Here is a 16,165-nt window from a genome sequence, read left to right on the forward strand (position 1 = left end):
GACTTGTGGAGGTCTACAATTCTTTTTCTGAGGTCTTGGCTGATTTCTTTTGATTTTCCTATGATGTCAAGCAAAGAGTTTGAAAGTAGGCCTTGAAATACATCAAAGGGTAGACCTCCAATTGACTCAAACGATGTCAATTAGCCCATCAGAAGGATCAGAAGTTGTTTAAAGGCACAGTCAGCTTAGTGTTTGTAAACTTCTGACCCACTGGAATTGTGATGCAGTGAATTATAAGTGAAATAATTTGTCTGTAAACAATTGTTGGAAAAATGACTTGTGTCATGCACAAATAGATGTCCTAACCGACTTGCCAAAACTATAGCTTGTTAACAAGAAATTTGTGGAGTGGTTGAAAAACGAGTTTTAATGACTCCGACCTAAGTGTATGTAAACTTGACTTCAACTGTATATAAGTATTGCCCCACAATTATATTTAATGTTTAGCGGATTTCAGATAGAAAATGTAATGTCACTGCAAACTCTTGGTTTGGCTATGAACTTACAATTAACATAACTAACCCTCAGCACAACAGAACTCATAATGATTCACTCATATTGATTCATCACGCATATTTCCACCACTCAAATTGATTAATCTGTGTAACCTGACCATTTCATCTCGTGTATGTATCAGATTCTCCATTCTGGAAAGGAGCAGGGACATTATACTGTATGTGGGACGGTGCTGCACTGCACTCTACCCTAGCTTGGTCTCAAACTCAAATAGCTTTCTTTCATTGTGCCCATTCCTTTATGACATTTGATCTGGCAGAAAATGTCAGTTAAAAGCAAATAGTTGCAATAAGGAGATCAGGGTAGGAGGCAGGGGAGGCAGCCATTAAAGACACAGCAATTGTTGTCATTCATGATAGTGTACAGTGCATTCGGGAAAGCATTCCACATTTTGTTACATTACAGCCTTATTCTAAAATTGATTACATGTCCACCCCATCATCAATCTACACACAATATCCTCATAATGACAAAGCAAAAACAGGTTTTTAGGAATTTTACAAAATGTATTAAAATTATATACTAAAATATCACATTACATAACTATTCAGACCCTCTACTCAGTATTTTTTTTTTAACCACCTTTGGCAGCGATTACAGCCTCGAGTCTTCTTGGGTAAGATGCCACAAGCTTGTCACACCTGTATTTGGGGAGTTTCTCACTCTTCTCTGCTGATTCTCACAAGCTCTGTCAGGTTGGATGGGGAGCATTGCTGCACAGCTATTTTCAGGTCTCTCCAGAGATGTTCGATTGGGTTCATGTCCGGGCTCTGGCTGGGCCACTCACGGACATTCAGGGACGTGTCCCGAAGCCACTGCTGCGTTGTCCTGTTGGAAGGTGAACCTTCGCCCCCAGTCTAAGGTCCTGAGCACTCTGGAGCAGGTTTTCATCAAGGATCACTCTGTACTTTGCTCGGTTCATCTTTCCCTCGATCTTGACTAGTCTTCCAGTCCCTGCCGCTGAAAAACATCCCTACAGCATGATGCTGCCAACACCATGCTTCACCGTAGGGATGGTGCCAGGTTTCCTGCAGACGTGACGCTTGGCATTCAGGCAAAAGAGTTCAATCTTGGTTTCATCAAACAAAAGAATCTTGTTTGTCATGGTCTGACAGTTTTTTAGGTGCCTTTTGGCAAACTCCAAGCGGGCTGTCATGTGATTTTACCGAGGGGCTTTCGTCTGGCCACTCTACCATAACCTGTTATGGCTAGGGGGCAGTATTTTCACGGCTGGATAAAAAACTTCCCCGATTTAATCTGGTTACCACTCCTACCCAGTAACTAGAATATGCATATACTTATTACATATGGATAGAAAACACTCCAAAGTTTCTAAAACTGTTTGAATGGTGTCTGTGAGTATAACAGAACTCATTTGGCAGGCAAAAACCTGACAAGGTTTCAGGCAGGAAGTGGCCTGTCTGACAAGGTGTCGTTCTTCTTGTCTCTGTTTATTGAAGAGTGAGGATCTTAGCTGTCCCGTGACACTTCCTACGGCTGCCATAGGGTCTCAGAAGGCGGTAAAAAGCTGAATCGTGGCTTTGCAGGCTCTGGCTGAAACAAAGTAGCGCGTTTGGGTAGTGGCTGGTTACAGTACTGTGAGACTCAGGCTCGTGCCCGCATCGACCGAAAGCTTTGTTTACTTTCCTCAGTTTAGCAAAAAGGAGATTCCTGGTCGGAATATTATCGCTTTTTTACGAGAAAAATGGCATAAAAATGGATTTTAAACAGCGGTTGACATGCTTCGAAGTACGGTAATGGAATATTTAGATTTTTTTTGTCACGAATTGCGCCATGCGCACGACCCTGATTTACCATTTCAGATAGTGTCTGGGACGCACGAACAAAACGCCGCTATTCGGATATAACGATGGATTATTTTGGACCAAACCAACATTTGTTATTGAAGTAGCAGTCCTGGGAGTGCATTCTGACGAAGACAACAAAAGGTAATGAAACTTTTATAATAGTAAAGCTGATATTGGTGAGTGCTAAACTTGCCGGGTGTCTAAATAGCTAGCCCGTGATGCCTGGGCTATGTACTTAGAATATTGCAAAATGTGCTTTCACCAAAAAGCTATTTTAAAATCGGACATATCGAGTGTATAGAGGAGTTCTGTATCTATAATTCTTAAAATAATTGTTATACTTTTTGTGAACGTTTATCGTGAGTAATTTAGTAAAATGTAGGCGAATTCCCCGGAAGTTTGCGGGGGGTATGCTAGTTCTGAACGTCACATGCTAATGTAAAAAGCTGGTTTTTGATATAAATATGAACTTGATTGAACAAAACATGCATGTATTGTATAACATAATGTCCTAGGGTTGTCATCTGATGAAGATCATCAAAGGTTAGTGTTGCATTTAGCTGTCTTCTAGGTTTTTGTGACATTATATGCTAGCTTGAAAAATGGGTGTCTGATTATTTCTGGCTTGGTACTCTGCTGACATAATCTAATGTTTTGCTTTCGTTGTAAAGCCTTTTTGAAATCAGACAGTGTGGTTAGATAAAGGAGAGTCTTATCTTTAAAATGCTGTGAAATAGTCATATGTTTGAAAAATGGAAGTTTTTGTATTTTAGAGGAGTTTGTATTTCGCGCCACGCCCATCATTGGATAATGGAGCAGGTGTTCCGCTAGCGGAACGTCTAGATGTAAGAGGATAAAGGCCTGATTGGTGGAGTGCTGAAGAGATGGTTATCCTTCTGGAAGGTTGTCCCATCTCCACAGAGGAACTCTGGAGCGCTGTCAGAGTAACCATTGTGTTCTTGGTCACCTCCCTGACTAAGGCCCTTCTCCCCTGATTGCTCAGTTTGGTCGGGAGGCCAGATCTAGGAAGAGTCTTGGTGGTTCCAAACTTCTTCCATTTAAGAATAATGGGAGCCACTATGTTCTTGGGGACCTTCAATGCTGCAGAAATGTTTTCCTACCCTTCCACAGATCTGTGCCCCGATACAATCCTGCCTCGTAGCTCTACGGACAATTCTTTCGACCTTATTGCTTGGTTATTGCTCTGACATGCACTGTCAACTGTCGGACCTTATATAGACAGGTGTGTGCCTTTCCAAATATTAAATCAATTGAATTTACCACAGGTGGACTACAATAAAGTTGTAGAAAAATCTCAAGGATGCTCAATGGAAAATGGAAGCACCTGAGCTCAATTTCGAGTTTCATAGCAAAGGGTCTGAATACTTATGTAAATAAGGTATCTGTTTTATATTTGTAATACATTTGCAAACATTTTTAAAAACCTGTTTTTGTTTCATCATTATAGGGTATTGTGTGTAGATTGATGAGGATTTTTTACTTTTATTTAATCCATTTTAGAAAATATGGCTGTAACGTAACAAAATGTGGAAAAAGTTCCACTTTACCAACTAGCAGTACTGCAGAAACTAAATACATTACAACGGAACGATTTGATTAGTGTAATGTTAGCTAGCTACATAGTAGTCTTTGTATCAAAGATAAAGGTAAACGCAGCCATTGCTAGCTAGCCAACTCCACCAGCTAGCAGTACTGTATAATTTTTAGTCAATAAGATTTTTGCAACGTAAGCTTAACTTTCTGAACTTTCGAGATGTGTAGTCCACTTGTGTAGCTAGCAGGACTGACTTTATGTTAGCTAGCCAACGTTTAATTACTTCTGCGTTATGAAAGGAACTAGAGACGGACACGAATGATCCATTGGTAGTTTGTTGTAACCAAGTATTGGTGCTAACCGTGTGTTATTGGATGCTAGCATGCTAGTTAGCTACGGTGTCATAGGATACGGTGCACTGGGTGGGTTTCACGGAAGAATACTGTACCAAGTTATCTAGCTGAATAAACTAAGTTTGAGCCTATTCCTGGAAACATTGAACCACTGTAGTTTACATCAATTATAATTTCTAAAGTGGAAGTTGGAAAAGTTATATTTGAGTGTTTCAGTGAATGGTTAGTGAGGGAGGCCCTGCTTTCTCGCTTCCCCAGTTGTTTAGTTAATTTTAATTCCAGTCTCCTTTGCATTAGCGTAGCCTCTCCTGTAGCCTGTCAACTATGTGTCTGTCTATCCCTGTTCTCTCCTCTCTGCACAGGCCATACAAACGCTTCACACCGCGTGACCGCTGCCACTCTAACCTGGTGGTCCCAGCGCGCACGACCCACGTGGAGTTCCAGGTCTCCGGCAGCCTCTGGAACTGCCGGTCTGCGGCAAACAAGGCAGAGTTCATCTCAGCCTATGCTACCCTCCAGTCCCTCGACTTCTTGGCGCTGACGGAAACATGGATTACCACAGAAAACACTGCTACTCCTACTGCTCTCTCCTCGTCTGACCACGTGTTCTCGCATACCCCGAGAGCATCTGGTCAGCGGGGTGGTGACACTGGAATCCTCATCTCTCCCAAGTGGACATTCTCTCTTTCTCCCATGACCCATCTGTCTATCTCCTCCTTTGAATTCCACGCTGTCACAGTCACTAGCCCATTCAAGCTTAACATCCTTATCATTTATCGCCCCCCAGGTTCCCTTGGAGAGTTCATCAATGGGCTTGACGCCTTGATAAGTTCCTTTCCTGAGGATGGCTCACCCCTCACAGTTCTGGGTGACTTTAACCTCCCTACGTCTACCTTTGACTCATTCCTCCCTGCCTCCTTATTTCCACTCCTCTCCTCTTTTGACCTCACCCTCTCACCGTCCCCCCCACTCACAAGGCAGGCAATACGCTTGACCTCATCTTTACTAGATGCTGTTCTTCTACTAATCTCACTGCAACTCCCCTCCAAGTCTCCGACCACTACCTTATATCCTTTTCCCTCTCCCTCTCGCTCTCCTCCAACACTACTCACTCTGACCCTAGTCAGATGGTATTGCGCCGTTGCAACCTTCGCTCTCTCTCTCTCTCCTGCTACTCTCACCTTTTCCATCCTATCATTTCTTCCCTCTGCTCAATCCTTCTCCAACCAACCCTAGGAAGCCCTTTGCCACCTTCTCCTCCCTCCTGAATCCTCCCCCCCTCCCCCCTCCTCCCTCTCTGCGGATGACTTCGTCAACCATTTTGAAAAGAAGGTTAACGACATCCGATCCTCGTTTGTTAAGTCAAACGACACCGCTGGTCCTGCTCACATTGCCCTACCCTATGCTTTGACCTCTTTCTCCCCTCTCTCTGTCCAGATGAAATCTTGCGACTTGTGACAGCCGGCCGCACAACAACCTGCCCGCTTGACCCTATCCCCTCCTCTCTTCTCCAGACCATTTCCAGAGATCTTCTCCCCTACCTCACTTCACTCATCAACTCATCCTTGACCACTGGCTACGTCCCTTCCGTCTTCAAGAGAGCGAGAGCTGCACCCCTTCTGAAAAAACCTACACTCGACCCCTCCGATGTCAACAACTACAGACCAGTATCCCTTCTTTCTTTTCTCTCCAAAACTCTTGAGCGTGCCGTCCTTGGCCAGCTCTCTCTCTCTCTCAGAATGACCTTCTTGATCCAAATCAGTCAGGTTTCAAGACTGGTCATTCAACTGAGACTGCTCTTCTGTGTCATGGAGGCGCGCCGCGCCGCACTGCTAAAGCTAACTCTCTCTCCTCTGCTCTCATCCTTCTAGACCTATCTGCTGTCTTTGATACTGTGAACCATCAGATCCTCCTCTCCACCCTCTCCGAGTTGGGCATCTCCGGCGCGGCTCACTCTTGGAATGCGTCCTACCTGACAGGTCGCTCCTACCAGGTGGCGTGGCGAGAATCCGTCTCTGCACCACGTGCTCGCACCACTGGTGTCCTCCAGGGCTCAGTTCTAGGCCCCCTCTTATTCTCGCTATACACCAAGTCACTTGGATCTGTCATATCCTCACATGGTCTCTCCTATCATTGCTACGCAGACGACACACAATTAATCTTCTCCTTTCCCCCTTCTGATAACCAGGTGGCGAATCGCATCTCTGCATGTCTGGCAGACATATCAGTGTGGATGACGGATCACCACCTCAAGCTGAACCTCAGCAAGACGGAGCTGCTCTTCCTCCCGGGGAAGGACTGCCCGTTCCATGATCTCGCCATCACGGTTGACAACTCCATTGTGTCCTCCTCCCAGAGTGCTAAGAACCTTGGCGTGACCCTGGACAACACCCTGTCGTTCTCCGCTAACATCAAGGCGGTGACCCGATCCTGTAGGTTCATGCTCTACAACATTCGCAGAGTACGACCCTGCCTCACACAGGAAGCGGCGCAGGTCCTAATCCAGGCACTTGTCATCTCCCGTCTGGATTACTGCAACTCGCTGTTGGCGGGGCTCCCTGCCTGTGCCATCAAACCCCTACAACTCATCCAGAACACCGCAGCCCGTCTTCTCAAGTTCTCTCACGTCACCCCGCTCCTCCGCACACTCCACTGGCTTCCAGTTGAAGCTCGCATCTGCTACAAGACCATGGTGCTTGCCTACGGAGCTGTGAGGGGAACGGCACCTCCGTACCTTCAGGCTCTGATCAGTCCCTACACCCAAAGAAGGGCACTGCGTTCATCCACCTCTGGCCTGCTCGCCTCCCTACCTCTGCGGAAGCACAGTTCCCGCTCAGCCCAGTCAAAACGGTTCGCTGCTCTGGCACCCCAATGGTGGAACAAGCTCCCTCACGACGCCAGGACAGCGGAGTCAATCACCACCTTCCGGAGACACCTGAAACCCCACCTCTTTAAGGAATACCTGGGATAGGATAAAGTAATCCTTCTAACCCCCTCCCCCCCAAAAAAGATATAGATGTACTATTGAAAAGTGGTTGTTCCACTGGATATCATAAGGTGAATGCACCAATTTGTAAGTCGCTCTGGATAAGAGCGTCTGCTAAATGACATAAATGTAAAATGTAAATGAAAAAGTAAAGAGATCTGAATATTTTCCGAATGCACTCTGTGATAAGAGCCTAGCAGATTATATCTGTGGATCAACGAAATGACTGTTAGCACCATAGAGATTTTATCTTTATTCACTTCTGTGGATAATATGACCAGACTACAAAAAGAGAGACAGCTGGAAGCCAGTATGATTTTCCAGATTGTTAGAATAAACCAGATCCACAGGGGACCAAGTCCACGCTCTGGTTTCACACTGGCTCCTGTAGAAACCCGGCAACTGGATGTGGTTGTCCCAAAATGTCCTCCCGTGGGGGAAGAGAGTTGGCTGGTTTCAGGCTTTTGTGATGATTGTGAATTCCTGTTTACTGTATTTTTAGATTGTCTGTTTTTGAGGCACTGAGACTGAACCAATGTCTTGCCTCGCGGTTTTATTTTGGTCATCTGCACGTCATCCGATGCCACAGTGTGGGGCAGACAGACAGACAGATAGGAGAAAACATACAAAGCAACAAACAAGTTACCCCACATTTTTACACTATATAAGCTGTGAATGTCAATCAACTGTGGCTGAGACACTATCTGGTGTGGAGTGCTCTCTCTCACTACTGGAAGCATGTCCAGCCTTCCAGACAAACATCAAAACAACCATTGCACCTGTCTTGACCTTTGACATTCGTAGTAATGTCATAAATCACATCTAACGAAGAACAAATCTGTAAACTGTCCTCTCACTGACCGACAGTAAGTGTCAATTTCAGAGGGTGTGAAAGTGTCCATTTCAGAAGACCATTTCAGCAGGCGCACTGCTCCTGTGGTTTGGGATTGACAGACAGTATTGGGACACTGCGTCCTCAGGTTTGGGATTGACAGACAGTATTGGGACACTGCGTCCTCAGGTTTGGGATTGACAGACAGTATTGGGACACTGCGTCCTCAGGTTTGGGATTGACAGACAGTATTGGGACACTGTTCTGCAATGTCAGCTAGAGTCCCTTCTCAATACTGTCCTGTGTTGTCTTCCCTGTGTGACAATGTAGGAATGGGGCCAGAGACAGGGGGGGGGGGTGTGTGTGTGTGTGTGTGTGTGTGTGTGTGTAGTGAGGAGGAAACTAAGGGAAGTTAAATAGGTGGGTCACATTTCACACAGACATTGGGGCTCCTGAGTAGCACAGCGGTCTAAGACACTGCATCTCAGTGTTAGAGGCGTCACTACAGACCCTGGATTGATTCCAGGCTGTATCACAACCGGCCGTGATTGGGAGTCCCATAGGGTGGCACACAAATTGGCCCAGCGTCGTCCGGGTTTTGCCGGGGTAGGCCGTCATTGTAAATAAGAATTTGTTCTTAACTGACTTGCCTAGTTAAATAAAGGTTAAATAATTTTTTTAAATAAAAAATAAAATGATCGAGAACGCTGTGGAGAACGCATACATGCATCACCCTGGGCAACCATTCCTTACTCCAGCAGCTGAGCTGAGGGGCAACACACACACACACATTGAGAGGATGAGGTATTTTGCATCTACCATACATCTGAGTCAGGGAGATAGAAAGAGAGCAGGGTAATTGCCTCCTGCGAGGGCAGAAGGGGATTAGCTGTTAGCTGAGTTAGCAGTGTGTCAGGGGAGGGGAATTACAATGCGATAGAACCTACTAGACAGGCTTCTAGAATCAATCACTACATTGAAGTCATTGTCATTATCTATTATTTATCTTCACACAGGAAATGATATCACCTTCTCTTTATCATCATAGCCGTTGTTATTAACTCTTTAATAGGGTGGAAATAATTCCGTATTTAGCAGGGAAGTTCAGAGAACTACAGATGAATCAGCATGCTATGATTGAATGCGAAAATGAGAGGTAGACTGACAGGGAAAGAGAGAACGTCCTGGTTAGAGGGCAGGATATGGGTAACCGCATAACAGTGCAGGCTATTAACCACAGTGAGGCACTAATCTGTCCTTATAACAACAGTTATAACCCCAGAACCAAGAGTGGTGAGCACTTCCTTTCTCCTCATCTTGCTCTCTGTGTTCCTCCCTCTCTCTTTCTTCAGAGTTCCTGGGTAACACTATGTTGGCATCAAAATGGGCAGAAAGTGCCAGCACTTGGTCTCCAAGCAACCAGACACCTCCAGCTTTATCTGTAGCAGAGGCTGACCTTAAATAAATATATGACCTGTCAGCCACCCAGGCCCAGGACTGTATTTTTACACTGCCAGTCCCGCTAAAAACACAGTAACACACACGTACTGGCAGAAACATTACACAGTAAACTCTCACACATACAATCATGCACTAGTGTGCATGCACACCACATGCGCACAGAAACAAATATCCACATATTATAATATACTGTATATCCAAACCCAGTTTACACCAGGCAAGTCAACAGGAAAGTGTGAAGAATTCTATTAAATTGTTTCCCCTGTGGCTCTCAGAACCTGTCGACTGTTGATTGTCTCCTTTGGGTTACAGTCAGCTACAGTGGCTGAACACTATATTTTACAGCTGCATGCTCATACTACACTCTGTTCTATTATATGAGGTGTTATTATATTCTGCTCAGCTCTAATCTATCAGAAAATAGAACCAAGAGGATCTACTTATGGGTTTGAGTCTGTCTCAGCAGTATTCACAGATACAGTTCAAGTTGGAAGTTTATACACACTTAGGTTGGAGTCATTAAAAAAAAAAACTTGTTTTTCAACCACCCCACAAATTTCTTGTGAGCAAACTTCAGTTTTGGCAAGTTGGTTAGGATATCTACTTTGTGCATGACAAATAATTTTTCCAACAATTGTTTACAGACAGATTATTTCACTTATAACTCACTGTATCACAATTCCAGTGGTCAGAAGTTTACATGCACTAAGTTGACTGTCTTTAAACAGCTTGGAAAACTCCAGAAAATGATGTCATGGCTTTAGAAGCCTCTGATAATAATTTGAGTCAATTGGATGTGTACCTGTGGATGTATTTCAAGGCCTACCTTCAAACTCAGTGCCACTTTGCTTGACATCATAGGAAAATCAAAAGAATTCAGCCAAGACCTTGTAGACCTCCACAAGTCTGCTCCCAAGGATGAATCAATTTCCAAAAGCCTGAAGGTACCACAAACAATAGTACGCATGTATAAACACCATGGGACCACGCAGCCGTCATACCGCTCAGGAAGGAGACGCGTTCCGTCTCCTAGAGATGAACGTACTTTGGTGCGAAAAGTACAAATCAATCCCAGAACAACAGCAACGGACCTTCTGAAGATGTTGGAGGAAACGGGTACAAAAGGATCTATATCCACAGTAAAACGAGTCCTATATTGACATAACCTGAAAGGCCGCTCAGCAAGGAAGAAGCCACTGCTCCAAAACCGCCATAAAAAAGCCAGACGGTTTGCAACTGCACATGGGGACAAAGATCGTACTTTTTGGAGAAATGTCCTTTGGTCTGATGAAACAAAAATAGAACTGTTTGGCCATAATGACCATTGTTATGTTTGGAGGAAAAAGGGGGACGCTTGCAAGTCGAAGAACACCATCCCAACCGTGAAGCACGGGGGTGGTAATATCATCTTGTGGGGGTGCTTTGCTGCAGGAGGGACTGGTGCACTTCACAAAATAGATGGCATCATGAAGGATAATTATGTTAATATATTGTAGCAACAGCTCAAGACATCAGTCAGGAAGATAAAGCTTGGTCGCAAATGGGTCTTTCAAATGGACAATGACCCCAAGCATACGGCTTAAGGAAACAAAGTCAAGGTATTGGAGTGGCCATCACAAAGCCCTGACCTCAATCCTATAGAAAATCTGTGGGCAGAACTGAAAAAGTGTGAGAGCAAGGAGGCCTACAAACCTGACTCAGTTACACCAGCTTTGTCAGGAGGAATGGGTCAAAATTCACCCAACTTATTCTGGGAAGCTTGTGGAAGGCTACCCAAAACATTTGACCCAAGTTAAACAATTTAAAGGCAATGCTACCAAATACTAATTGAGTGTATGTAAACTTCTGACCCACTAGGAATGTGATGAAAGAAATAAAAGCTGAAAGAAATAATTCTCTCTACTCACATTCTTAAAATAAAGTGGTGATCCTAACTGAGCTAAGACAGGGCATTTTTACTAGGATTAAATGACAGGAATTGTGTAAAACTGAGTTTTAAATGTATTTGGCTAAGGTGTATGTAAACTTCCGACTTCAACTGTATGTCAGATAAATAAACAGATAGGTCTTCATTTAACTGTCCAGCTGACCTCTTTCTACCCCCCTCCACCACGCTAGCCTCGCCCTCAAGTGGGTGCTAACAAGCCAGCAAGCTTAGCTACAGAAGGTAGTGCTACGTATCAACAGCCATTCTCAGCCAATTCAGTAGGGGTTGGAAGCTATGGCAAGTTTGGATTGATTCCTTGCGTCGCGACATTGCGGAGGATTTGAATAAAGTTCAGCTTTCTCCAACTTTAGTCCCTCCCGATTCAGCTCCACGCCCATGCTCGCAATGCTCAACGGTACGCCCGCCCATTCCGCTTCTCTCGCTATCCTTCCATTAAAAGTGAATGGCTTCCGATGTTTCACTGCGCGATGCCAATTGCTAAAGTAAATGGGGTAATATATTATGTAAATACCCCATATTCTCTGATGACCTCCCATTCTGTCCATACTCAGAGCTGAGATATCACATTGGCCCTGTACACTGCTCTGCCAGCCAATCAGTTGACAGACCACTTCATTCAAACATGCCCAAGACCCACCCCTTAGTAGTCTTCATCACATGATGTGACCTCGCTAAGAAGAAGTTGTACCTCGATGACCACAGCTAAAGCCAAACATGTATGTGCTTTAGTTTGGGGTTTGTTATGCAGACTAATATAATAATATATGCGACTAGATCAGTCAGATAGCCAACCGTGTCCATTCCTCCCTTCATAAAGGTCAAAATGTCCTCCTACCCTCTGTCAGTAAAAAGCCTTCTCCAGTACTTTCTATACTTTTTAGCCAGTAGTTCTGAAGTAGTGTTCACGAGCTAAAAGTGGTCCCTGAAAATGTCACATGTGCAGATATGTGCACCAAGTCATTGCTCTCTCTCGCTCTACCGTGTGTGCATAATTTGCCTCTTGCTAGGTGTCACTCATATGGCAAGGGGCTGAAGCTCATTGGTTGAACTCAAATTGCTAGGGGCCTGGCCCACATGGGGGAAGATTTAGTGAAAATGGTGCAGCACAGCTTCTAAAAAAACAGTTGCTTTCAAACTAGGGATTTCATGGCTAATTGAGGTAAGACAGTAATTCTGCTCATATATTATGCATGTATGAAGAACACATTGACACATCCAGCCCAAAGTGGGAGGTTTAATAAAGACTTAGTAGTTGCAAAAGTTCTGGAGCATGTCTTAACATGACTAGCAAAACGCTGAAGACTGATTCCTTATTGTTTTTAACGGGACTGGGACTAAGGTGAGTAGAGGGTGGAGGAGGTAGCATAAACACATTACAGTACAGCCCCTGGCACAAGCAAGGCAAGTGTTGTCTGTAGCCTACAGGTGGAACAGAACTCAATGCCATACTGCAGAACTAAGACGTTCCATTAGATTGACCAGATACTCCATTGGCTGCTCGAACAATGAAAAGAAATCTCTTCAAAAATGGAAGGCAGTCGGGAGGAAACAAAATCAGGTGGGACCATTCTAGCAAATGAGAGGGCAGATATGCGTGTGAACAACCACAATGGTCCTTGCAATGCAGTATCCTTGGGACATCCCCACCCCATTGAAGTTTAAATTTAAAAAGGTTAAGGTACGAGTTAGAGGTAGGTTCAGGTAAGGGTTATGGTTATGGTAGGGGTTAAGGTTAGGATTAGGGTAGGGATGTCGCATGGCACAACTTTGAAATCAAGTGTTTTTTCCCAAAGTTGCCGGGATGTTACGTGTCCTACTTATATCAGTACACTCGTAACAACTTAACTTAAAAACAACATTAAAAAAACCTATATTCAACCAAATAAAGCTCACGTAGCAAATAAGCCATTAAATTTTTTTGTTGACCAAATTCGACACTCATTGACCTCCATACAAAAACTCCTTGCTTGGTGAGTGGAAAAAACACCACCTGCTGGAGAATACAGATTTTGAGTTATCCCTCTCACTTCGCCTCTTCCTCTCTGCAGAATCAGATAGAAACAATAGGTTCAGGAGTTTTGGTCTGACGACCATGGACCTGTCACCTGACCCAAAATAAATTGGTGTGAATCAAAACCGTTTCTACTCACCTGAACAATGTCCAGCACCATGCCCGCCGCCACCGTCCCGAACCCAGCCAGCAGGAACGGCAAGACCACCTGGAGGCCGATGGAGAAGGAGGTCTCTTTTAACGGCGCTGGTGGCTCTGGGCTCTGGTCAGTGCTTATGTCGTCGCTCTCGTTGCTCTGGCTGGCATTCTCCAGGAGAGCGTCTTCCTCACGCTGGCCCTTGGCATTCGCCCTGCAGTCTATCACCACTATCTCCCGGCCTTCATCTCCCGGTTCACCAGACCTGTCCGTGAAGGATGTCACTTCCGTGAGCTCGTACTCACCCCTCTCCTCCGGTCTCATCTCCTCCGGTCTCATCTCCTCCGGTCTCATCTCCTCCGGTCTCATCTCCTCGGGGTCATCGGTGAGGATGGCCGGGTGAACAGAGCCGTTGGAATGGAGGTACACCGGTGGCACCACCTTCTTCATTTCTATCGCCCCGGATGACATGGCGGTGTCCGGCGGTTTGTCTTGCTCTTTCGACCAAAGTACCATGCGGAAGCTTTTGGGGACAGTAGACTGAATTACAAATATAGGCTATGGCAAAAAGGTGGGGGATGGTTGGTTTAGATTTCCCTTGATCGGTTTTTAATAACCTGATCTCACAAGTGAATTTATCCCATTAAAGAATGCTAGTGAATGGCACTCAGGTTTGGTCATGAACACAAAATTAAGTGGTAAAAAAACGTTTTGAAAGCACAACTAAGCTACTGCAAAGGCAGGTGTGAGTAGCTGCTCTCCCCCAGGCGTGTGTGAGAATTTGCCGGTGCTTCGGGAGAAGCTGGAGTATGTCCTCCATTCACTGCGGAAGCACGGTAGACAGATGTATAGAAGAATGAAACATAATGATAGGTTTTTTAAAAGAGAGCAAAAACAAACAAACCAATGTTTATCTGGTCAACAACAACTGGTAACCAAAAAGTCTTGAAAAGTTGGTATGAAAAAGTACATTAAGTATTGCAGATCCAGCTAGTAGCCTGAAGTCCTGTTCCATCCAAGAGCGCAGGCCAGTCCTGCACGCGCTCTGACGGTCCTTTCAGACTAGCTCGCGCCTGACGGTGTCCTGGGCTGGGAAGGTCTCACCTTTCACCAAGTGGCTATTTTATGAAGAGTATTTAAAGGTCTGCAGCACAAGGATAGAGTTACGGAGCAGCACTACAGAACACGTCCCCTCCAGCGCTCTGGCTGCTGCTTACCTAAAAGAGAAGAAAATAATAATAACTTTTAAGAAAAGGCTACATGTTCTGTCTCTTTCACAGGGAACATCTCATCAGCTTTCAGCTTTTTTTGTAGCCAAGCTTATAAATGCGCATTCTTGAGCACAAATGGTTGTCATGGAATGGACATACTGAATTTATTTGGTATAGGCACTGGTTGGAATACTTATGTTTATGATGTCCTACTAAATGATGACATAAAAAAAAAAAGTTGGGTTATTTGCCTAAGTATGTTATTCTCAAACACATTATGTCCATCAAGGGTAAGTCTATAGTGAAAAGCATCCCCCCCGTCCAACATGTCTGGATCGATACCAGCAGATCAGGTATGACAGACAGTTCTTTACCTAAAACGCAGTGTTACCTAATTCCACAATGGCATCATTTATTGACCTTATCATGTTATATAGATAGACCAGGGCTCTCCAACCCTGTTCCTGGAGAGCTACCCTCCTGTCGGTTTTATCCAAGCCCAGGTGTAAATAATCTGATTCAGTTTATGAACCAGTTAATTATTAGAATCGGGTGTTCTAGAATAGGGTTGGAGTGAAAATCTACAAGACGGTAGCGCTCCAGAAACAGAAGTAGACAGCTGTCTACTTCAAGCTGAGTTGACGAAGGGGTAGGATAATACCCGTTAAAAAATCAGCGTGTTGCGCCAACAACCCTCCACTCTTTCCTCGGACTATGTTTGGCGTTATGAAGCGGGGTCACCTATGGAAGCGTTTACAAACGGTTTCATACAGCGCCAAACATCTAAATTCCCCTGGCCGGCTACAAATAATTATCCAATAGCCGAGGTGTAGGCTACATCCTCTAATACTGATTCTCCCCCCGCATGTTACGACGTCAGATACTCTCCTGCGTTAGTGCGCATTTGGTTTCCCCCCTGGTCCTGAAACAATCCTGTTTAGTAGTCAAGACCAATACCCCGCCGCCCAACACGGCAAAGGCGTAAATTAGTACAAGCTTGGTCGTGGATGAATAGGGGGAAGGAACCCTTCTGCGAGTTTGTGATAATGCCGACACGACCGTTGAATTAAATTATAGATCGTGGGGATTTGTTGTTCTCCAAATATAGCCAGCCCCCCACCTGTAGCCCAACTATGTATAATGAAATAATTCAGGCAACTGACGTAACAGGTAGACTAGTCGTAACATAACGGTAACATGAGGCAGGGACTATTCTCTAAAGTGGTAATGACAAAAAACAACGATTCCCTTCTTCACATAAAAAGAGGGGCGGGATAGAAAGAGCAGCGAGGAATACAATAGGAAAATAGCCTGAGGTGAAAAGCATCCCCCCGTCCAACATGTCTGG

General features: G+C 44.8%; 1 protein-coding gene across 2 annotated transcripts in view; it reads right to left on the reverse strand.

The window, feature by feature from the left end:
* The window catches only part of LOC106583117 (solute carrier family 41 member 1), a 67,836-nt gene that overhangs the window by 51,355 nt on the left and 316 nt on the right, over window positions 1-16,165 (reverse strand). For both annotated transcript variants that reach the window (XM_014166950.3, XM_014166949.3), the window contains exon 2: window positions 13,610-14,823. In XM_014166950.3, coding sequence (XP_014022425.2) covers window positions 13,610-14,122 — 513 coding nt within the window. In that variant the 5' untranslated portion in view covers window positions 14,123-14,823. The remainder of the gene's footprint in view (window positions 1-13,609; window positions 14,824-16,165) is intronic.

Source organism: Salmo salar, chromosome 22 (genome assembly GCF_965601325.2).
Source record: "Salmo salar chromosome 22, fSalSal1, whole genome shotgun sequence".
NCBI lineage: Eukaryota > Metazoa > Chordata > Actinopteri > Salmoniformes > Salmonidae > Salmo > Salmo salar.